The 25,740-nt window shown below is 35.4% G+C and overlaps 1 protein-coding gene across 1 annotated transcript in view; it reads left to right on the top strand.

The window, feature by feature from the left end:
• The window catches only part of LOC129003936 (serine/threonine-protein phosphatase alpha-3 isoform-like), a 70,564-nt gene extending 48,258 nt beyond the window's left edge, over positions 1–22,306 (top strand). The window contains exons 3-8 of the mRNA XM_054432282.1: positions 10,963–11,070; positions 15,679–15,767; positions 16,574–16,644; positions 17,114–17,191; positions 20,290–20,547; positions 22,134–22,306. Coding sequence (XP_054288257.1) covers positions 10,963–11,070; positions 15,679–15,767; positions 16,574–16,644; positions 17,114–17,191; positions 20,290–20,547; positions 22,134–22,166 — 637 coding nt within the window. The 3' untranslated portion in view covers positions 22,167–22,306. The remainder of the gene's footprint in view (positions 1–10,962; positions 11,071–15,678; positions 15,768–16,573; positions 16,645–17,113; positions 17,192–20,289; positions 20,548–22,133) is intronic.
• Positions 22,307–25,740: the final 3,434 nt, after the last annotated feature.

Below are 25,740 nucleotides of genomic sequence, written 5' to 3'. Positions count from 1 at the left end.
GTGCGTGTGTGTGTCTGGATGTGTACAGAGCTAGAGACTACACCTGTGGTTCGATTTTGATGAAATTTGGTATGTAGGTTCTAATCCATGATATCTCCAGGCGGTTTTTTTCATTTTTTTTAAATTTTGATTTTTATGGATTTTCCCATAAAAACCCATAAAAACCGGAAAAATATGATTTTCTCAAAAATGGCCCGAACGATTTTGATAAAAATTTAGTATGTTGTAGCCCTGTAAATTCTGAACAAAATGGTACAAATCCCATTTCTGTAAAAATTACGGTTCAAAAGTTATGGTAAATTATGTTATTTTCCCATAAAAACCCCATAAAATAACGAAAAATAGGATTTTAGACAAACATCCGGTTTTGATTTAACATAGTATGTTATGGCCCTTACAATTTTGATAGTTTTTTTAATTTTTTAGAAATTTTTATTTTTAATGGGGAATTTCCCATAAAATAATGGAAAAATAGGAATTTCCCATAAATGGCCCGAACGATTTTGATAAAAATTATGTTATAGTCTGCTGCTTGCGGAATCTTTGTTTTAGTTAAATGCGATTTAATGATACAGATAGAATAAACTCTGTTTTGAATGGTCGTGCAGGCGTGGTAAACATGTTTGTGCGTGCCATTACCGGCCTCGCCAGCCGATCAACAAGTTCGTGCACGTTCGCGCCTGTCTCGGCCCGTATTGATGACTAAACTATTACTTTCTCAGGAAACCACAATGGCTGAATTTAGGAAATGAACACAATCTACGTAAGTTTTGAGTTTCATTGAATATTTCTGATATTGTTAAGTTTCGGGTTTGTTTTTTGCAAATAACTGTGTCTTTGTTGTTAGTTGCATTTTATCGTGCAAAATGGCCGAATAGATATGATGAAATATTCAGAAACTCATAACAAAGTCTGATTTCAGTTTATATGTTTTACTAAATTGAAGCTAGAATTAGTATGAATGAATTACTACTCAAGATTCAAGATTTATTGAGCTGTTCGGTTATTGACAATTGCTCAAGTCACTAGAACAAAAACAAAGGTGCATTTTCTCTTCACTCACAAGCAAAAAGTCCAAACAGACTTGGCTGCATCCAATGCATTGTTTTATCCCAACAGTCGCATTGATTTTAAAAGTCTGATTTTGATAAAATTGTGTATATATGGGTACAGTACTAATCCAGGGTATCTCAATTTTTTATTTGTAATTACTTTGCAATTTTTATTTTTTTTATTTTTTTATTTTTTTTTAATTATTACTTTTTATTTATTTTTATTTATGTTTTTTTGTATAAAGACATCCCTGATCAGTCCATTAGTATAGACTACGAGAACTACAAGTACAGAGGCTGAAATCGATCGCTGTTGCATGACTTCACCAGACGTCCATTCTCAACTCTTCAACAGAGTTTTAAACCTCTCGAACAAGTCAAAACTTTGTTAAAATACACTCATCAGTCACTCATCAGTCACTCGAAAAATATAACAGGAACGAGGCAAGACTATTTGTGCACATTAAAGTTCTTCAGGTTGGACATTTACTTCAGCATGTTGTCTGGTTAACTTTGAAAGTAAAAACATATCTGTTTCAACAAAGAACATACATATAGCAGTTTCCGTTGACCTACATGTAGCTTATCAAAAGATATTGTGTAAAATGTTTTTTTCTGTTCTGTTAGCTGAAGTCCTTATCTGTTGATGAACCAATAGAACTTTAGTGATCTCTGTAGTTTATGCATGTGGTACAATAAACTTCACAATAATAAACCACACTTGACTAATCTTCAGTAAAACACTAATTTAGGCCCTACAGCATGAAAATTGACTCAAATTTTCACATACTTTTAGTGAATCACTAGCCGTAACCCGCGGGCTTTGCCCCGTTTAACTTCTTAATTTTCAAGATGATCTCGTTCGCATGGTTCAATCACGTCCTGGTTGAAGTTCGTTCGCTACTCTCACTTGCCTTCAGGTTAGCTCGTTCGCTACGCTAACTCGCCTCCAGGTTGAAGTTCGTTCGCTACGCTTACTCACCTTTTGGTTGCAAATTAGCTGTTGTCATAAATTTAAAAGAAATAATAGTGCTGCACCCTGTTGGTAATCCTTGTAACTTTAATGCTATCGATCATCATAGAACAGAACCAACTTGTTTAATTGAAACAGCTGTTAAGATTCATTAATTCCATTTAAATATGAGTACTCATAAGGTTAACATGGGAAACTCCAGAGCCACTGGGGCGGAGCCGATTGGACGGATCACGAAATTGATGGTGTATAAACCTATTCCATGAAATTCTACACGTATGTACCAAGTTTCGTGGCAATCGGTTCAGCGGTGTCTGAGTTTATCACTGCCAAATATATATATATATGTATATATACAAACATCCTCTTTTATACTTATAGATGTAAAAACAATAATTAGGTTGTTTCTTGTCTTTTACTGTGAATATATAGACCAATAGTGGTGTCAATCTAAAATTCCATCTACATTCTTAAAAGACCATTAAAAACATAATATACAATTTTCTCTCTTAATCTCGCTCATTCAGGAGCTACAGTGCAGAATGTACACTGCAAGTCATTTTTTCTTAGTTTAAACACGCTGTAACTCCTAAATGAGTAGTTTAAGAGAAAAAATCCAAGAATAAAAACGTTTTAAATGGCATTTACTTTCTAAAAACGACATAAAATATAGGGTCTTCCATAACAAAAATCAATGTTAGCAGCCATATTGGGAAAATGGCGGCTAAAATAATTATTTCAACTGGACCAACATTTTTTAAATAAAAAATCCTAGGCAGTTACAATTTAACATTTTTTGATATCTTTTATAACTTTCGAATAAAAAAGCTGGCACACTTATATCAATCACCCTGTATATATCGGAGGTGGCCATTGTAGGCCCCAGTTTGCGACTGCGATTTACTATTCTACCAGCGTCTTGCCCCATTCCAGCAATTTCTCAGACGTGGATATTTGGGTCAAACGTTCGTTTTGTCCTTTATTGTTCACATCACATCGGAAAGGCATTCTATGAGTTCCTTAATTTATTGGCTTTGGGGATTTTCGTGTGTGTGTATATATACTGTATGTATATATATATATATGTATATATATATATATATTATTAAGTAAATCAAAATACCACTGTACCCTAAAAACATTTTATTTTATTTTACAAAAATTATATTACTGGACACTTGTGTTTTTAGGGTACTGTGGTATTTTGATTTACTTAATAACATTTAAAGTAGCCCTCATTGATGTATACAATAACAAAACATGTATATATATATATATATAAATTGTAACAAATAGTGTTTTTGACCTCTGGGGGCATCAACATGAAGAAGTAAATTGGTCCCAGGTCTAGGTCTTACAATGATACCTACGGTAATAGCTATAGGGAATTTTTCTAAAATAACCTACCCTACCCTACTAAAATAACCTACTTTTTTTCCGATATAATTGACGTGACATAACAGAAGCTATGGCTACAATAAGTCATTCTACCCACAGAGAAGTAATATAAATATAGGTATATTTATATTACTTCTCTGTGTTCTACCAGTTTGATCCCATTTATACAACATAAATCAGTAAATTCCTTCAGTGCCATGGTAGCTCACTTCAACAAACTATTTTTATTTATAAACTAGCAACAACTTTGATATGGGGACGAAATGTCTTGTTCTAATATCCAAAAATAATAAAGTTATCTAGCTCAGTGGATAACATAGCTTTCTTCATCAAATATCGACTGTCATAAAACAGCTGTAGACACAATTATGTTGAAACTAATTCCAAACTGATATATTGTCGGCAATTGTAATGACTCGTAGGGCGCAATTTCACTAACTGCAGAGAAGGATGCAATACAACTCCATACATCACTGTATAAAGCATGTACAAGGATTAGAGATAGACATTGAAGCCATTAAATGCCTCGATGGCTGCCAAAGACATTAGGGTTAATGGCTGTTTAGGCCTTTGATATAGTATAATGTGTAAGTGTAGTATAGACGATTTCATATTTGTACACCCAACAATTTAGGCTAAACGGTTCCTAGAAATGTGTACTTTAAAAGTTGGTAAGAGTTTATGTAAATGAGCTTTTGTGCTTACTGGACACTTATGTACATACTGGAATTGGATTTAATATAGGTCTATTGTATATTTGTTTGGAGTTTTTTCAAAATTCTTTACTGTGTATTTTCATCTAGGTAAATTTCTTTATATTTTTTCACTTTTAATTAGTTGAAATTAGTTTATTACATTGATTTCATTAAATGGAGCTAAATGCTTGATTTCTATTTAATATTCTATAAGGGGGTTTTCACACAAACATTTAATATATTTTTAACCATTTGTACCAGTGGATATTTTTTATATCAAGTTATTCCTGCCAGAAGCATTAAGAGCACAATCGACTCTAAAATTTTACACTGCTTCTTAAAATTCATATTAAACACACTGAAGGCCCACCAATTATAGGGATGCACTGTGGATGCGGTGCTACCTGGTGTGGATTAACGTCCGCACTAGTGAGTACTACGACTATCCGCAGTACTATCCTAAATAATTAGACCAATTCGTTAATTACGAGGAAAAATGTGGTTCGGATTCCACAATAAACTGTAGGTCCCTTAGTTGCCATTAGCTGTATGGGCTATTAATTAACAGCTGTGTCTAAGGAACATGTCGGCCTTAGTCACTAACAAGACTACAAGATCGCGCCACTCATCCTACACTCATCCTTCACTCATATTTGGGTTAAAATACGCACATAGTGGCGTCCCCATCTTAAATAATTGATAATTGATTGATTGATTGATTGATAATTGATGAAGGCCACTTTTTTGCTTAATGTATGTTGTGCAGCTGATTGGCAGGTTGAATAAATGTTTTTTTTATATCACCTGTTGCTGTTAAGCTATTGTTTAAAGGTAAGGTCAAGTGGAAGGGGTATATTTCTTCTCCTAAAACCGCCTAAATTTTGTGAACAAGTTTTGGAATTTGTTCAACTTTGGTAATAGAACAGCTGTTCACGGAGAGATTAAGTTATTAACATACTGTACATGTATACAATAAAGAATGTTATCTTCTAAACTATTTTCCTTTATACTATCTACAGGCATATTCAATTTATATTGATTCAATTTAGATTGAATAAAAAAAAACACTGTGAAATAACAAAATTAGAATAATTGCTGCAGACAAGCCATATTGGCTTTTGTGGCTTGGAATTGTATGTGTTGTAAATTTGTATTAAAAAAAATAAATAAATAAACAGAAGGTACTTTGTGAATCATCATTGCCTTGCTGCAACAAACTAAAGTTGTACCGTACCCTTGACTGTAGTAGACATTCCATTTACATATTTTAGAAGTAGGAAGTTCAATCGAACCACCAAGAAAGTATGCTGCTCTGTAATATGGTTTTTTCTTATACTATGCCAAATTTATGGTAGCGTCATATTGATAAGTAAATTTAAAATACCAATCGATATAGCAACCATTTTTTTGAGTCTCATTTAATGATACTGTTTTCAAGGCCGTAGCCAGGGGGGGGGTTAGGGGGTCAACCCCCCCCCCGAAATTCCGAAATTTAGTAGTAAACATTAATACTGGGTTTAAAATTAAACTATGTAATTTAAATCACAACAGAGGATCCAACAACATAACAACATTGTGCATTGCATGCATACTAATATTTTAGATTTGTTTTATTAAAATACAAGATACAAAAATGCACAAGTATAAACATCACATGGATGCAGTAGGATACAGCACTCTGAGTCTGAGCACTCCCTAGTCTTTGCCGTGCGCTGCGTCTGCGTCTGCGTGACTGTAAAACTAGTGTGCGCGTGCGGTGCGATCCAGATCCAGACCAGAGTATGTTTTATCTATGCCAGAATATAGCATATAACTCATAGAGGTACAGTGTGCCTAGTGTACCTAGTAGAGCACAGGTGTGCGGTCTGCGGTGCAGGCGGCAAGACACCAACACCAACACGTGCTGGCGCCGTCTAGGTTAAGGTCGCACGGATGCACGGCGACAACACCAAATTAATGTGAAGCGAATGTGTAATGTAGTGTGTATCAACTGAGTGATTTAGTATTGCATTGTGGAAAGAAAGGTATGTTTTTTGTTTACTTAATATCTTTAACAATTTATAGTACAGTAAACCAAAACCCACAATCTGTAGGCCTACTTTTGCATAGCATTTGGACCAAAGACAAATAATTGTATTTTGTAGTAGCAAAATATTATTTTGTACAAAAGTTAGTCAAGTTACCTACCGTTTTGTTAAACTCGCAAAATACTTAATACTTGTCGATGAAATGACGACCATATAAAATTAGTATCATTACAATACTATTTTACTTTCTTTATCCCAACAGTTACAGACTATAAGAAGTGTTAATTTGTCGACTATAGGCCTACAGGCCTACAAAGATATTCATTTTTTTTAAATATTAACATGAGGCAAATGCATAATACTGTAATATTTAACGATCCTAAATTCTTTATAATACTAAATGGGTTTGGGTTTTTAGGTTAGGTCTAAGACATCAGGCGTGAATTATTGTTTTGAAAATGTTGTATTTCAGAAAGTGTTGTAGACCTTTGGAGTGTGGTTGCTTAATGAAAATAAAAAGCCAGCAACACAAATCTTGGTGGGTACGGTACGGTATTAACTAACCCTAGATCCATACACTTTTTTCTCGTACCATGCAACATTTCAGTTTTTTGCCTTGAGGCAATTAATTGTAGCCATACCTAACGATTATTTATGAGAACAAAGTTGTTCACATCAGTGCATTAGTGCCGGATTTGCCACTACACTACTATCTATGTAGGTAGGCTGCGGCTCACACTGGTTCACATGCAGGGCTGTTTATATCACAATTCACTATCAAATTTCAATTTGCCACAGTTTATTTTATTTTATTTTTTTAGGAAGATAACACAATGGCTAAGTAAACGTACGAGTTCGCAGATCCCGTTATTGAACTTTTTTAGTAAAGTCAAGAAACCCGATGTCTCAAATGGTACGGAGCCACAACATTCCACTGAACCAGTTGAAGGTACCTCCAGTGGAAGTGAAACTTTGCCATTAGGAGATTTTAATATTGTTGAAGCTAACTCTTGTGATGAAAATGACGTTCTCGATTTAGGAAGATATCTTAATATCCCCTCTGAAAAAATAGACCCTGACAAAAAATTTAAATTATTGTGTAATCCGTGGGTACCAGAAGTCAATTTTAAATTCCCTGCCAGCGGGAAGAGGAATCTAAGATTTCAAAGTCAGTGGTTGCACAAATTTCCATGGCTTGTTTATTCAAAACAAAATGATGGAGCACTTTGTAAATATTGTGTGTTGTTTTCAAAAGATACGGCTGGAAAAGGTGGGCATCAAAAGTTGAGATTACTAGTGAAAGAACCGTACAGGAATTGGAAAGATGCTTTAGAATACTTTAAAAATCACCAAGATAAAAAGTGTTTCAAAAAATCCTAAACGTGACATAAGAAATCAAGTTGATTCAGCTAGGAAGTCCAAGAAAACCGAGATATATTGGCATCTATAGTAGATACCATTACGTTTTGTGGTCGGCAAGAACTTGCATTAAGAGGCACCAAAGATTCAGGGCCCATAAAGTCGAATGATGAGGAACCCTCTACTAATGATGGTAACTTTAGAGCATTGTTGAGACTAAAAATGAAATGCGGTGACCAAAGACTCATTAAACATACAGAGAATATGTCCCTAAATGCTACATATATGAGCCCAACAATCCAAAATGAGCTGATTGCTATATGTGGAGAAGTCATTCAAAAAGAAATTGTCAAAGGCATAGTTAAAGCTGGTGTATTCTCTATTTTAGTAGACGAAACTGCAGATATATCGGGAAAAGAACAACTTTCTCTGTGTGTACGGTACACAAAAAAAGAAGAAACCTGTTATGTGACAAAAGAAGACTTTTTAGGGTTTACACAGCTAAAAGGCGCAAATGCTCAATCGATAGCTGATACTATCATTTCATTTTTGTTAAGTCTAGGTCTGGAATGCCGGGATATGGTAGGGCAAGGCTATGATGGTGCCTCTGTAATGAAAGGATCTTTTAACGGAGTCCAAGCATTGATAAGAAAGCAGTATCCAGAAGCAATTTACGTCCATTGTTGCTCTCACTCGTTAAACCTTGCTCTTTGTCACTCTTGCAATTTACAGAGTGTGAGAAATTGTGTTGGCACAGTCAAATCTGTGATAAGTTTTTTCAAAAGCTCTCCAAAAAGAATGAATTTGCTGAGAGAAAAAATTAAAACAGAGAACCCGGACTCACAATGGAAAACTCTAACATCGATGTGTGAAACCAGGTGGGTTGAGAACCACAACAGCCTACTTAAGTTTCGGGAACTTTTCAAAACTATCATAGCCACCTTGGATGACCTAAGCAGCGACACAGACATGGATACATCTTCCAAGGCATCATCATTTGTGAGGGCATTGATTTGTGGGGAGTTCGTTATTAGCCTATGCTTCTTAGCTAAAGTGTTTTCACATACTGTGACTCTTTGTAAAGTGTTACAATCCCCCCTGTGTGATTTGAAATCTGCAACAGATCATGTTGGAAACATTGTAGACCTCTTTCAGAATATGCGAAAGAACATTGAGGTGGAGTTTTCTTGTATCTACAAGACAGCTAAATCCTTGCTTGCTGATGTTGGTGGAGAAGTCAAGGTCCCTCGTATCGCTGCATCACAACGCAACCGATGTAACATACAAACTTCAGATCCAGAAGAATATTTTCGCATTGCGATGGCAATTCCACTGCTTGACGATTTTACAAATCAATTGCAAGGAAGATTCATGGATCATCAAGGAGTTTTCCAGAATTTGAACGCTCTGTTACCGTCTCTATGTTGCAATGAATCTACTGTTTTAGATATGGAATACTGTATTTAAAAGTTTACCAAAATAAAGTGGACTTAGACTTATTGGAATCCGAGTTTGATTTGTGGAAGATAAATTGGAAAAAACAGGCACAGTGTGATCGTCCATCAAATGCGATTGAAGCCTTTTCAGAATGCAATAAAGATTTTTACCCCAACATTTTCAAACTTTTACAAATATTTTCCACTCTTCCAGTTACCACCTGTATGCCAGAACGTACGTTCTCAACACTCAGAAGGTTGAAGACTTATCTCAGGAACTCTTGTGGTCAAGACCGGCTTTGTGGCCTAGCTTTGATGTCAGTTCATAGGAGTATATCAATTTCGACAGACGAGGTTGTAAACATTTTTGCGTCAAAACATGGCAGAAGGTTGAATTTTGTTTTGTAATCTGTTTTCTCTCCATATATCACAGTGCTGTTTACCTTACTAATTAGCAGATAACTTCTGTTATGTTTTCTATTATTTTCCCCACTTTTTTTAAACTTGCTTAACGATTTTGCGCCATAACTGATTTATTTACCTATTATTATGTTTTGCAATTTCCATTCATATTTAATATCATTCTAATAAATCTGATCTAAATAGGAATAGGTATTAAAACTATGAAGTAGTTACAATATAGATTAGCCTACAATACGTTTTGAGATTTATGAATGCAATAGGCATAACAGTTTTTAAAATGTCTACTTATTCATAACAATTAAATGGGGAAATGGAAATGGGAGGTTTTGCACACAGTTCTAGACGTTAAAACTGGCTGTAGAAATTCACCCAACGGCTTTTAGGAGGGATGGCCATAGTCTACAGTGTGATTTAAAATTCATGAATGCAACCGTCATTGTTTAATTTTTTTAATGTCTATTTGCTCATGACAAACAACAGGTGAAATGGGAGTTTATATGGACAATTGGGCACGGTTTTAGGTGTTAAAAATGGCTTTAAAAAGCCACCAAATGGCTTTGAAAATTCCAAATTTTTTGCTCCACACCCCCCAAACCCCCCGGTGGCCACCCTCTTGTCAGAGTCCTACAACCAACCTGACCCCCCCCCCCCCGAAAGTTTGTCCTGGCTACGGCCTTGACTGTTTTAAGTCAAACACAGGTTACAGCTGGAGCAGGTCAATATATAGAATGTCTATGTCTACTTCTGTTTCCAAGGGGAGCGAGGTGGTCTAGTGGTTAGAGCGCGGGACTCCGGTTCCTGGGGTCCCGGGCTCAAACCCCGCCAAATCATCAATGGATTTCATCCAAGTGATAATGCCGTAACCCCTAGGTCTAGCCTGAAGTAATGTGAAAAACAATTCCGGGATCATGCCTAGCGTCCTAGGAAAAAAAATTCTGTTTCCAAAGGTAATGTTTCCACTGAGCTACCGTATTATTTGTTTGTATAAATCTAAGATAAGAATTCTTCCTGTTGACGCGTATTAAAAAAGTGTATTCAGACATTTGGACATTCACTAATACCTTTGACTTAGATACAACTAGACATGCCATCCCATGTTAAAGTTATCGCCAGTTTTTAAAATAAAATCGTTATGGTTAATGTGAACCACAAACAGATTGTGGGATCTAAATTACTCATATGTCCATTGAATATGTGCAAACTTTTTTACCAAGTCAAGCTAATGAAATCTGAATGACTTTTTGTGAGCCATAGCAACTGTTCTTATGTATTAACTTGGTCAGCAATAAACAATTTACAACGGCTGGTCCATATAGGTGAGATGTCTACTTCATTATTCAATAGTCAATGCTAATACTCTCAAATTGAGGCAGTTTTAGGGGAAGAAATATATCCCCTCCACTTGAAACGTCAATCAGCTGCAAAATACATCAAGCAAAATAAGTGGTGGCACCCAGAGAGACTTCCCCTCAAACTCCCCAAATTTTGTGAACGCACCATTGTCTGCAGGTCTGCAAGTATGTTTAAGCTGTTTTGTTCAAGCAATTCTTTCTCTTTTCTCATGTGATAGAAATAGTTACAAAACTGAACTTTTTTCAGGGGGAAGAATTCGTTGGAGACAATCTGTTTACTTCTCGCCTACAAAATCAAGTATCCAAACAACTTCTTCCTACTCCGGGGTAACCACGAATGTGCCAGTATCAATAGGTCAGTATAAGTAGGCTACACCACAGAGAAGTGGTTTAACATATCAGTTAAAATTGTTGTCTAACAAAATAAATTCATTAAGTCTTGAAACAAGTACTGGTGGGGACCTAGAAGTACAATTAGCAAAATGGCAGTTTCACAAGTCAATAAGAATCCACACATCCCACAGGGGTGCCCACAAGGGGGGGCTGTGACGCAGACTGCGTCATTGAAATTCTTGGGGGGGGGGCTAAAAAATTCAAATGGGGCTAATTGCTAATTGCAACAGTGTTCAACGTGACGACAATAATAAATATATTACGAAGTCGCCAGATAGAAAGTAGATTAATTAATGACAATAGTTATATTATTGAATTAAATGAGTTAAAATAGGATTTTAAGATGGCTTAGGATTCGTGTAGAAAGTTATTATTTAAGATTAGCAAGACGTGAGATCTAAGAGAGGGAGCGCACGAGATGGCTCAACTGCTGTCAGTGAGCTGTGATAGATAAATATAATGCGGTACAGACACGTCCAGCTACACCGTGAATTAGCACAGAACGCTTTGTTGACATAAAGCTCGTTAAAATACAATCAAGTAGCATAGGCTACAATACTTTACACTAATGTGTAGATACTCGATTACCTGAGTTAATATGGTGAGGGGGGGGGAGGTAATGAAAAATACGGTTAATCCAATATACTTAGTATAAAAACAGATGACAAACAGATGGAACATTAAAACGTTGTAAACAGCCATTAATGTCACGATTTGCATTTTTATAAACGAAATTCAATATTGCACAACAATTATTATTGTGCAATAACATTATTACTGTAAATTTCAAATAATTTATATTGGTTCAGTTTTACAAACGGCAACGTTTAAAATTGCAGATAACTCAAACTCAACTAATCACTACCCAAACATTGCATTGCTATTGCTATAAATAACGTAAATATATTAAAGGAACCTTGTGTTTAAGGTTCTGCTCATGCTCATGATAGACGGATAGGTTACCGATAGGTGCTGTATCACAGCATAGGAATTGATATGTAAGTAATAAAAAAGTGTAAAATTATATTTAGAGATAATTAAAACACTCTTTTAAAAAATGTATTGAGAAAAATCCTTTTATTCTTTTTCTTTGTTCTTATGTTCTTTAATAGGTTATTTCTTTTCAATTCATACACTCATACACTAATTCAACAAGTCGCCATATTTAGGCCTACTCATTGGCAAATCACAGCCTTACTAAAGTTACCATGGTTTCTAATCACTCAATCACAGTTTACTAAGCATTATATCGACATCATTCCCCAGCTGTTGTATCTGAAATCTGTTGTAACATAGCGCACAGCAGACAGAAGTGTAAGCTCCATATGCTACAACGCAGCGTCGCCAATATGGGTAGCCAGTGGCTACCACAGTGGCGACGGGGCTCGGTAGCCAGTCGGTCGCCAAAGTGTGGCTGCGTCGCTGGCTACCCTCGTGTAATAACATCCATAAGAATCAATGCCCCATGACAAGCTGAGTAGCCAGTTTGGTCGCTGGCGACGTCGCCAGGCTACCTAGTGTAATAGGGGCCTTACACTTCTGTCTGCTGTGCGCTATGTTACAACAGATTTCAGATACAACAGCTGGGGAATGATGTCGATTAATGCTTAGTAAACTGTGATTGAGTGATTAGAAACCATGGTAACTTTAAACGGAGCAGACGATTGAGGATTGTTGGCGCAAGCGTTGTTTCCATTTCATTTCCATCAAAGGAGCTGTGATGTTTCTAAAGGGAGGGAGAGGGGATCGTTATATCGAGAAAGACGCTGACAATTCGTTAAGCAGAGGTTACGTTACGAACGCGATATGGATATTCTGGCAATAAAAAATTCCTTAAATTGAGGTGACTTATAAAACTCTAATTTTATTTATATAGAAAGATAAGTTTTCCAGTCCTGTAAAACACTGATTCACGATCTTTTCCCTGTAATCAAAATTCAAGTACAACTTGATACACACAGAATCTCCGGTTCCCGACCTGGATGATGGCTAGTTATTTAATTTAATTTACAGTTACATATTAGTACCCGTGATAAATCAAACCCGTTATGTAAGCCAAAGCCACACGGTTATTAATCTCACTTTGTTTTGGGTTTGCTTACAAACGTGATTGGAAATGGTTAGGGCCTACACAATATTCGTGAACAACATTTATGTAAACATATCAGTGACAGCTAGGAAAAGGAATCTTTATCAAAACAGCTGTTCGCAATTTCATATATGACGTGTTCTCTTAACAGATTATTAGTACTGTATTTCATAAATTAATGACATATATAGTAAACATGGAGAAAATAAACTAGAAAAATCACACAAAATTGGGTTTTTGATCGTCCGTTATTTTATTTCCAAAATAGTGAGGCCATATTTTAATGGCTATGAGGACTCTCTCGCCAATCCTGTGGATACAATTAAACCATTAGAATCATAATCGGTACTCTAGTTTTCTTTAGAGTATGCTGCATAAAATGCCTTCTGGGCCGTGACAGACGGACATAAATTGAGATAAGACATATTTCAACTTCTTCAATGTATAAAACATAAATAGCCCAAAATATGTATAATTCTGAGCAATGTACAGACAAAACTATAACTTAATTTATATAGATTAACTGGGTTTGAATTTTATATATCTAAAAAAATTTTAAAACTTCTTTTATCGTTTTACAAATAGTGCTGGGCGGGGGAATAATGTTTCTCATTTGTTGTGTACATCATTTATGGTTGGGGGGGGGCTGTTGCTCAATTGGGGGGGGGTGCGTCATGAGTCTAGGGGGGGATGGGCACCCCTGCATCCCATCAACTTCAACCAAAGCTGACCACCATTTATTTAGGAGAGCCTTCCCACTTTGCCACAGACAAGCGGAATCCTCTTGAGTTGTACACCATAACTTAAAAAAAAAAAAAAATTGGCGACCTCTTTTAACCTTGCATTTGCCCATCCACATAGACCACAGATCTGTGCGTGGAACCTATCCAGCAAAGAAAGGGGTGAGCCGGTACAACACGAAGGTGAACTGTACTGATAAATTTTAGTGGCAGTGAGCAGGATCCGAACTCTCGACATCGTTGCCTTGGGCCAGGGCCCCAGAGCCCCAAGCCCGTGACGCTACCAACTGAGTCACCGACTCACAAACGGCCACCAGACTGAGACGGGATTTAAACCATTGACAGAAGCCTAATGCTTTAAATTTTGACCTTCAGGCTGTAGCACATGGGAAGGACAGGATATTTGAACATACAGGACACTATTTCGCATAGATATTTGAAAGTGGATGTTTTATTATATTACTGTTTTTCTATGATATGTTGGCCATTGTGGCTCAAAAGGTTGAAAGTGACAATAGAAAAGCTACTGTAGAACTGTATCCTGATGGTGGTAGCTTAAAAACCTTCAAAAAGGTTACTGGTGTTAAACCCTCATTGAGTAAGGACTCATTGACTAAGGAATATGCCAGATTTTGTGATTGACATGATGGTGGACAACTATATTCAAAAGTTCGGACTCTCTATGTCGCATTGTTTGGGCCCAAACAGCTGCTCTTTTTGTTAGTATCATATGTTTTTGTTTCTTGTTGGTGTCACTATTGTTGTTCTTATCCATACATTACTGTATGCTAAGTGTGCTTGTCACTATATAACTACGGAAGACATTTTTCCTTCTTGATCAATAATTCTGCTCCAAAGATTGCATACAGAAAAGGTATAGTGATTCATCAAGTTACTGCACATATGAAATAAAACTTTTTATATCCTGTAGACTCCTGCTAGACCTTAGGGCACCTACTGTCCATCTTCACCTCACTCTGTAGGTCCCTTCTCTTAATACTCGTAATTTTCATGTCTTGCCAGGGATGACTTAACCCTTTCAGTGCTATGCATCGATATATTGTTGTGTGTCTTTTTCCCGAAAAGTGCTATAGAACGATATATCGCTGTTCGCGTTTCATCTGAAAAGTGCTAAGGGACGCTACATCGTGCTGGCACGACTTTCGATCTTGTGAGTTTAAATGGGCATATCGGTTGACTTTGTTGTTGTATCGAAACAGCAAGGTTTTCTTTCAATTCCTAATACGATCGAGGCCCAATATATTGTTCCTTAGCACTTTTAAGATAAAAAATTTTATTTTTACCGATTTTATTTCTCGTACAATAGACTTCGCCCCCAAGGCAAGCCTAGCACTTTTTGGGCAAAATAAGTAAATAACTCTAGCATTTTTCGGTAAATTACAAAAAAATATTTTTGCATCGAAAGAATAACGTTAATAACTGGACCCAGGCCCAGGAGAGCAAGAGATTTATTTAGGTTTGATGGGGTCACAAGGGAGAGAAAAAATTTTCCACAACATAGTGGAGAGGGGCTTAACTATCTCTCGGGTCCATAGTCCATAACACATGCAACCCGCAAAACCTGGGTCTTGCCTACCAGTTTCACCTCTTTCATCAGTGTCCTTCTCCATATATTTCAGGCCTTCTGGGTATTAAAACTCTATTTTACCATCAGGGTTCCAATCTCCAACTTCTTGGGTAACATAAGTAGCTTACTGTTTGTGTTACTTGATTGTTTCAGGATTTACGGGTTTTATGATGAATGTAAAAGAAGATACACGGTCAAACTGTGGAAAACGTTTACAGATCTGTTCAACTGCCTTCCAGTAGGTAAGTTTTCGATCAGTCTTCTGGAGGATGCCTTAGTTCAGTCTTAGTATCATAGATAAAGTTCATCTATGATGAATGATGCATATAATATACAATGCTAAATAAGCAGTAGGTATGTCAGTTTGAAAATGAAAAATGTTCAGAAATCTTACAGGCACGATGAGGTTACAACCCAATATAATTAATATTGTTCCAAAGTCCCCAGTTCTTTGCTCACAGTGATCAAGCCATATCTATGATTAAATAGATAAATATCAATAAATTATTGTACTACCCAATATCCAACTTTAGCCTGTTCTGTAGTATATAAAAGTCTAAAATGAGCTACATATTCTCATGAGATTTTTCAAAAAGTTTGTTTGAAACAACTTTTAAAGTAAAATTTTGTGCACACCGGATTCAAAAAGTTAATAAGGTAAATAATCAAAGATCAGTCATTAACTTGTTCATTATATTGTACTTTAAATTATAAGTAAACACTATCATTTTATACATCTAAGCTGATTTTGCTTCCCTTTCTGATACAATTTTCAATTCAATTTTCACCTAACAACAAAAAAGGGGGTGGTTCTGACAGAAAATAAATGACAATTTTAATCCGATTAGATGGGAAAGAATTATGATGCACTATTAACACAAATGCTAAAAGTACCATTACCAAAATAATAAATATGATTCTAAAATTCTTTATGCCTTTATATTTTCTTAAAAAAAGGTTTCAATAATATGCTTGAGCCCAACATGAGTATAAAATAAGAACATAATGATAATTTTAGTATATTAATTGAATTTTGTTTTATTTCCAGCGGCTCTGATAGAAGGAACGATATTTTGTATGCATGGAGGACTATCACCACAGTTAGTAGATCTTAATCAAGTAAGTAACTAAAACAATTCACATAAAGGTTTATGTTTAGGTAAATCATAACCTATTGATACTGGACTGCATTCATTGGGAGTTTTAGTGAATATTCTGTTTGAATAGTGTCAATTAATGCCTCACAAATATTCTAACAATGACTGATACTGAAATAGAATTTGTACCAATATGTCCTCTCTTGTTCTCTTGTTATTCCTGGCAGTGAGAATGTCTGCTTTTGTTGTATATTAACCGCTTTTGTTATGCTGACAGTTGAAATATTATAAGAAGAATGACTAATTAGAAGGTTTTACTTAAAGGTAACAGCTAAAGCTATCAACACACACAAATTTAATTGTTTTTGAATAATTGTCAGATCACGTTTACGTGCAGTGTATTCTTTCCAATTCCTCTTTCACCCTAGAACCACTGTATTTGACGTACTGTATGTATAATGTTTCTTCCAATTTCACTCTCTATTCCTCAGATCCGGACTATTCCAAGGCCTCTGGATGTTCCGGACTCTGGCCTGGTGTGTGACCTGCTCTGGGGGGACCCGGATGAGGTAGGATTGAAATAATGTATTTGTAAAAAAAATAGTTTTTAGTAAGTTTCTACATCAAGGCTAAAACAAGGACAAATGGGTTTGATTGTTTTTTTTAACCTATGGCATTTTACAATAGGTCAACATGAGAATAAAGCTTTGTGGATGTGTCGGGAATTGAACCCGTCCCTCCCATACCGAAGTCCGAGACACTAACCACTACCGGTAGGCTAGCAACACACTGTTTTGACACTGTTGTCGCCCAAAGAACACAAATCGACAGCATGTGACTGTGGATGCCTATCCATGAAAATGGTGAAAATAAACTCTAAAATAAGGGATCTGCGTTTTAAATCTCTTCACAATCCTTAAAGAGGGGTAATTTTTACAGTATATCATTTTAATTTCGTTTAGTACAGTATTTTTGTTGGATTGGTTCTGTTCCTTTTGTCATTCTTAAAAATAGGAATAAAGTCTATGCAAGACAAATAAAAATAAAGTCCTTGTTCTGGTTAAACTGGTAGTGCCAAGTATTGATTTTTTTTATTTTGAGGATTGTATTTCAATGTAGCTTGAGATATCAAAAAAGAATACTGTACTTAGTGATATAACAATGTATTTAGAGGGCCTCTGTTTTAGTTTTGGTTTAGTTTTAGTTTGGTCAGAAAAAGGAACATAACAGACTAGAAAATTCCTAAAAAGTTTGATGAAACTATGTTGGTCACTTTTTTTACTTTAATATGTTTTATCTTAGGACCCTGCTGTGGTACACATTGTGACTACCTAAGCCCAGCTTATAAATATCCCTTGTTGATGTTTTTCCCCTTTTTTTCATAGATGTGGCATACCGGTATTGGGAAACATGTTAGATTTGGTTCAAGATGATGAGTTAAGTTGTCAGAATGAAAAGAATTTAAAATACAGCAGATTATGTGAAATATTGATAATATTAATTTCTTAAAAATAAAAATCTCTTCAAGTTTTACTACAAGCACTTTGTAAAGCAGGTGTCAACAAGTTTCGAGTCTAGGATTCATCTAAAGTTTGACATCTAAAATTTATAATTTGTTCTCACATTAGACAAGGGAGGAACAAGGTCTTACAGACTCAAAGTTTATTAATTCAGTGGCTTCTTGCCAGTTGAAGGGAAATGTCAGTTAAACTTCCTTTTGTTTTGGTTTCATAACTCAAGACTGACGTTTGAAACAGTTTCGTGTTTTATTTATTATTCATCAGGAGGTCAGAAAGTGTTTCAAAGGTTTCTTAGGATTAAGTGATGTCGGTTTGAATGTCGATACCTATCATATTATGCTATATTGCTCGATTGAGGATGTTTAGATCCTCTATAATTTTTATTAAATACCTCAAAGCTTGCTTGAAAGAGGAATTAAAATAAGAATATTTCAAATTTAACCCTGATACGGTAGTAAATTCACTGTTGATTTTCATGTCACTTTAAAGATGAACACCATATAAAATATGATGGTACCTTGTATATGTTTATGTTTTTAGAGAAATAAATTATTTGAATTGAGCAGACGTACCTATGGCCTGTAGGAGATTGTTGAATATAGGTTCCTAAAGATCAACAGTACATGTGTGTATTAATTAATTAACGTCTTATTAATTCAACCCTTTCTAAATCCAATAAACTTCAGTATCTCCTAAACAATAGATCAGAGCCATTTAGAGACCCCAACCATTTACAAAGACATTTAAATTTGCATTTTCATGTTATTTTCACTAATCTTTTGTATTATTGTGAATCACGTGAAAATTTAGAGAACAACTGCTTCAGTTAACATTGTTATCGATTGGTTACTGACTCTGATAGCCACCTGTGTACCAATCAAACACTCTCACAAAGACAAACTGCAGAGCTTTGGGTTTCACAAACAAGTAATAAAACAAAACTAATGGGATTGTTGTATCCATATGCAATAAAATGTTTAGTAATGAACATGATCAGCTGTTCATTAAATTTTTAGAGTAATTACGAGAGCTCGCTCCGTGGTCGAAAACTCAAAAAGTATGTGTATTGTGCAAACTTCTCTATTTTCACCCCACGCTGTAAAAAAAACATGTGATTGGAATTTCTTCCATTTGTTTTGATTTTCTGTTTATATTTTGATGTTATTTTGTCACCAACATGGCAACCCATAAGGTCCATGTTATTTTTTTTTTCATTTTAAATTCATTTTCTGTGCTCATTTTTCGGCCTATTTTAATTTATAAAGGGATTCTGCACATCTACAGGAAAATATCTTTCATTTGGTATCAACATCGTGTAATTTGGTCCAGTAGTATGGTATAAGCTGTGATAAGTTTTGCAAAAGTTTTTTAGTATATAAGAGATTGTAAATTGTTGTTCAGACTGCTGCCAACTTATGAAACTCATTACTTGTTAATTTATCATCCCTTAGCTAAAACAGTTTTAGGTTCCGCTTTTTCCCATTACAGTACAACCAAATAGAAGGATCTTCTTGTATATATCTTGTATCTTCTTGTCTGTTTGACCGAACCTGTCATATAACCCTACATGGAACTGGCCCGGGCCTTTAAGATCTGTGACACCATCGTAGCTGTTTTCCTAATTGGTCACCTTTAAGCTTTCCCACTAGCTTCAGTAACTAAGTCAACATTTCCAATTTTATAAGTAGGCTTACATACTAGTTAAGATCATCGATGCTAAACAAAGGCAAATTTGATAGGAAACAACAGCATATGAGGTGAAAATCCATACACTATATTGTTTATTTCTAAATCAAATTTGCTCTTGTTTAGTATCAATGATCTTTTTATTTTATATACTTCTCAAATATTTGATAAACAGAAAGTTGATGAAAGAAAGACAAGCTTAGGGCCTTTTAAAGGATTACAAACAAAGTAGAAACTATTATTTTAATTATTTTTAACATTTTAATCTAATATATATACAGCCGCATATGTAACTGACTCAGGTATCTGTGTACACTTCTTCACTTTTTTGCTTATCTGATTGGTTTAGGAGCATAAACAGGACTTGTATAAAAATGTATGCTAAAACCAAAACCTCAAAGATGAAAACATGGAACTGTAACACATAAAATTTACTAAAGCTAACCAACATCATGTTGCAGGGTGTGATAGGATGGGGTCAGAACGACCGAGGTGTGAGTTACGTGTTCGGTGGCGATGTCGTCCGTAGTTTTCTCCGCAAACACAACTGTTCGCTCATCGTCCGCGCACATCAGGTGGTCGAGGATGGATATCAGTTCTTCTCCCATCGCAACCTTCTCACACTCTTCTCTGCGCCCAACTACTGCGGCGAGTTTGACAACGCCGGAGCTGTTATGTCTGTCTCGGAAGATCTGACGTGCTGCTTTAGTATTTTACCGGTAAGAATTTTACATTGGATTTAATGTTGCTAGCTCAAGAAAAAGTATTATGGATAGAAACATTTCTTGATCTATAGAAATTTGAATGAGTTACGAATAAAATCTATTAGCTTCAGAATCTTGTTGTTAAGGTAATCACTTTGGCATAGAGAAGTGAGGTACAGAGGAAACTTGAGGAAGGGATGATCGTGCCCTTTCAGGACTAGTGCTGCCAGATACTTTTACTATACCTCCTCCTGCTGAGCAAGGAGGAGCCTCAGCAGGAATTCCTATCGCACAGAAAAGGTGTAAGGTCTTCATTCCCCATGAGCGTTGTAGTACATGATGACAAAGGGGGTGGTATTGTACTTTGTCCTAGACACCAGCGATTAGTGCTGGACACAACTTAAGTGTATGGCTGAATGTTTCCTCTGTGCATTTGTTCTCTATGCATTGGGTAAAAAAGGCACTAGCTCAAGAACGTGTTTACAATTTGTTTCTAAATAGATTTTGGAGTTTTAAAGATTTATAGTTGGCACTGATACACACTTATAAATGGCTGACAACCAAGAGGGTATTTGAATGGTTAATTAATCTAAATCTTCTCATGGCTACTCTAAAACTGCTTGGCTACCAATTAGACATAGCGCTCAATAAACTAATATCAACCAAAAGTTACTGGTCACTTTCAAATTATTGTTCACTGTATTGACAGAGGTGCATAAATAGTCAAAGATAGTATTCATAGCCAATAATATTAGTCTCTAGTTAGGTTGCAGCACATGTCAGGCAGATTCACAGCTGAAAATATCAGTTTTGACTATTGATATCCATGTTGGAAGCAACAGCCAAATCCCCGACAGAGAGAGTGTTGATGTCAATTTACGATTACTTGTGGATATATACAACATTTTTAACATAATCAAATTGAAAGGGCCTTTATCAACATTATACTATACTGTATATACTGTATTTACAAAAATATTTACACTCACACACTCACTAGTATCGCGCTTGGGTCGATCGAACAGAGTCACGGCAGGAGGTTTTGCTTCCTCCGTTTCATTTCTTGGATTGGGGGTGTTGGAATTTGAATTTGGGCCGTTCGGGGGTTATAAAAGGTTAGTTTGGACTTTCTTGCTTTATGGTCAGGTGGATCCTTTGTACAAACCAACAACATAGATCAAAGCACCTCCTGCTGTGACATCGACTCGTGTCCGTCGTCGCATTGTCCAATTGATACGACCGCGATACTAGTGAATGACTGCCAGTGTGTAAATATTTTTGTAAATACAGTATAGACTATAGTGTAAGCCATAACAATAAGATATCTTAAGAAGAGCAATGAAGATTCCACTAGCTGTTGAAATGCGGGTGACAGAAACATATTACCTACAACAGTACTTAATAACTAGAGGCTACCACAACAAAGATGATCTAAATATATTCTAGCTGTGGATGGCTTAATAATTAACCATGTTATATTTGAATAAAAATTCTCTACTAACAACTGGTCCATGTAGATGGGACGTCTACTACTATCCAAAAGTCAACGGTTGTTAGAGGTAACTCCTATAATTTACAAACAAATTTATTTTATGTTACAGCCTGAGAAGAAAAAGCCCATAAAATACAAGTGAAAATGAGCTTCTGGGGGATGAAGACTTTGACTTCTGTTTTACCTCCGATTTATCCATACAGTTACCTACCAAAGTAAGAGCATATTGAATAACGTATGGAATATGTGTAAATAAATAAATGTACAGTATTTATAACGCTTTTTAGGCTGTTTTATAATAACTAATATAGGTACTTTTACATATAACAGTATGATGTTACAAATATTGAATTTTAAATTCATTGTTGATCTTATGATGGAATATATTTATCGAGGACTTTTTAAGCTTATGCAAAATGATTTATAGTGTTCCTAAAACATTCCTTTTTGACTTGTTTTCATAAAGTTGATTATTAAATTGTACTTAATGATATTTGTATAAATTAGAGATTCATTGTTTTGTATTGAAATAAATTATTTACTGAATAAATCTTTAAATGACTCTTTTTGTTTGGATCAAACTACCCATTTCACCAAGTTTTGTTGCATGTATAGACCTGAAACTTGAACAAGTTGTTCTAAATTATTGGGCTTTATAAAAATGGTGGCTTCATAGTAAGTCTTTGAAACAGCTGATCTCATGTAGTCGTTTAACAAATAGCCCAAGAGCCCATGACTGCTAGACCTTCGTTATTTTATAAAAGCTGAAAGTTTCTCAGCACATGCTCCCAATTCAGTTAAATGATCAGCGACTATAAAATTTGGATCATGGTTACTTTGGCAACAAAATAGTAACTAAAGGTCTGAAGTTTGCAAATAACCTTCGTTATGGTAGGCTATAAAGCTTGGTTTTTTCATTTCTTCGGAGGAATGTTAGAAATCATTTCTTCCATTGCCAGACACTTTGTGCGGTTTAAACAGAGGGTCAAACTTTTTATAAAAGCTTTATACAAAGGTTATTTGCAAATTTTAGACCTTTTTTACCTTTTTGTTGCCAAAGTAACCAAGATCAAAATTGCATAGTTGCTGATCATTTAACTGAATTGGGAACATGTGCTGAGAAACTTTCAGCTTTTATAAAATAACGAAGGTCTGGCAGTCATGGGCTCTTGCTCTAAAAGCTGTCATCTTATTAATTCAAAATTCATCTCATCTTGCCTTATGCATTATGTGTGATGACACCTTACGAATAACTAGTTATTCCACCAACTTTTTAAATTAAATTCTTCAAAGGCCGCACACTCTGGTGTGTATTTTTTAGCTGAATATGACAAGAACAATGAGTGTGGAATCGAGTGAAATGATCTGTACAACCACAGACAAACCAACACAAATAGAGTTCTATCCCATTGTAAGCTTTTTTATGTTGAAAAATTTTACGTTTTTAGGGTCAGAAAAAAAATGACGACACTAAAATGGTTTATGTTGGCGACACTGAGAGCGACTGTCGATACATTTTTATACAGGGTGGTCCATGGGTAACGGATGGATTGAAAAATGCTATTGATCTTAAAGTTTTAAACATAGAAAAGTTTTATTGACATTGAAATGAAAGTTTAAAAAATTACATTACTCAAATTGTGGCCATTAAAACGGACACACATTTTCAAGCCTTGCTTAAAAGCTTTGTTCAGTAACTAATTCATTGATTACTTCAATTTTGATCCTGATTGCGGCCTTCTATTAATCGAGAGTATGTAGTGTTTCTTTGTAAACACGTGTATTCTTCAGGTGACTCCACAGGCAAAAGACATTGAATTGACAAGTCCGGTGAACGTTGTGGCCACACAACATCACCAAACCGTGAGATCACACGCCCAGGAAATAACACTCAAACTGCTGCCATAGAGGCATTGGCCCCATCTTGTTGAAACCATGTGTTCTTGATGTCAATTTTCTACTCTTTGGGGCCCTTTCACGCGAGGCCACTGGTGGTAGATACTGGTTGCCCGCCACAGCTTTAATATTATTTTAAATGGGAGTCTTCACACAGAGCCACTGCAGTTGCTCGCCAGGACCAGGGGCGTCGCCTTAGGGGAGGGGGTAGGGGGGGAGCCACCCCCCCCCCCTAGAATCTGGGAAAGAGAAAAGTTGGGAATTTCCTTGCCTTGAGTTGGGAGAGTTGGGAAGTCAGATACGAGAAAAATATATTTTTTTAACTAAACAAAATTTAAATATTTGCGAAAATCCATCAAAGATAAAAATGTCTTTGACTTGGACAAATAAACTTGACACCTCTTTGATTTCATTTAACTTTGATTAAACAAGGCTAAACCATGGCTAAACACGCCTTATTTTAAGAAATCAATAATCAATTAGCGGTATAGCTTGTTGGAATTTCGTTTACGAGAAATTTTGTTCCTTATTGGACGTATGTTGGCTACCTTGATCCTGTCCTGTGTTGATGATTCGTCTGTGCGAGACTGCGAGTTTGAATTTTGAAAGTGCAAGCGATGTAGCTCTTCAGTTTAATTATGTTGTTTGTTAGTGTTTACAAGAAATTCAAAAATATTTTTCACGTCAGTCACATGAAATATATTTTATACCTTTTTTTGTGGTATTTGGATCAGGCTAACTGACCGGAGTACTTGCTAATAAGCAGATTAAAATAACTTTAAAGATAGGTTTTGTGTATCGGTATTACCTTTAAAACTCTTATTTTTTAATAACCTAAATGAAATATTTATTCTCTGAATATATTTAAAAAATCTACACAAGTTATTTATCATTCCTATAAGGATTTACAAAACTGAATCAACTAATCACTCTGAAACAGATCTACGTGGACAAAACGTAACCTAAAATTTGATGTTTGACTTTCACTCGTTTGATTTTTGTCTAAGTTCTAGTTTTTGAAGACGAAGGTTTTTTATTGTATGTATAAGTTTACCAACAACAAAGTTGAACGTTTTTATTTTATACAAGTCTTATTTTAGGTTTATTGTTTTCTAGACTAGAATAATATTATTCACAACACTGATATTAATATTTCATCATTACAAACTTGAGTTTTTTTATTTTTTTCTGGAAAGACCAAATATACTAAAAGTTTAGTGACCTTTTTATTGTATAATGGTCATAAAAGTAAATTAGTTTATAGCAAAACATAGTTATAAAAATAATATTAACCATTTTTAATATTCATTTAAACGTCCGTTATGGTCGTGACAGGATTTTGTGTTTTTCCACTAAAGATGCTCTTTTAAAAAGAAACTACCAAAGATATTGCGTTACCATGGACATTTTATGAAACTTCAAATGTTAATGAAATAAAAATAATAATAAAAGTTTTGAAAAAAGGGGAAAAAAATTTGCAAAGTGCTTTTTCTGAAAACGTACGTTTTTAAATTTTCACTCATGTATATGTATGCCCGAGGGGGGGGGCGGTCGCCCCCCTCGCCCCCCCTCTGGATCCGCCACTGCGAGCAATATGATAAACAACAGGCTGATAATTTTGAGCTGGAGAGTCGACTCAATAATTAACTTATTAATAAATGTCTTAATCAATCTGAGTGAAGCTCGGTCTCCCACTATTATTATAAACTAGTGCACCTGTTGCTCGAATTCGAGCAAATCTTTGCAAAGTATTACAGGCGTTAATTTTTTTAAACAAATACCCAACAGTCATAATTTCCGATAGTTTAAAACAGCCAACT

This window comes from Macrosteles quadrilineatus, unplaced genomic scaffold, assembly GCF_028750875.1.
Source record: "Macrosteles quadrilineatus isolate MER2022 unplaced genomic scaffold, UCM_ALF_1.0 Scaffold_9__3_contigs__length_116548681, whole genome shotgun sequence".
NCBI classification, from domain to species: domain Eukaryota; kingdom Metazoa; phylum Arthropoda; class Insecta; order Hemiptera; family Cicadellidae; genus Macrosteles; species Macrosteles quadrilineatus.
The sequence above is the reverse complement of the archived record's forward strand: the minus strand, read 5'-3'. Positions and strand labels throughout refer to the sequence as shown.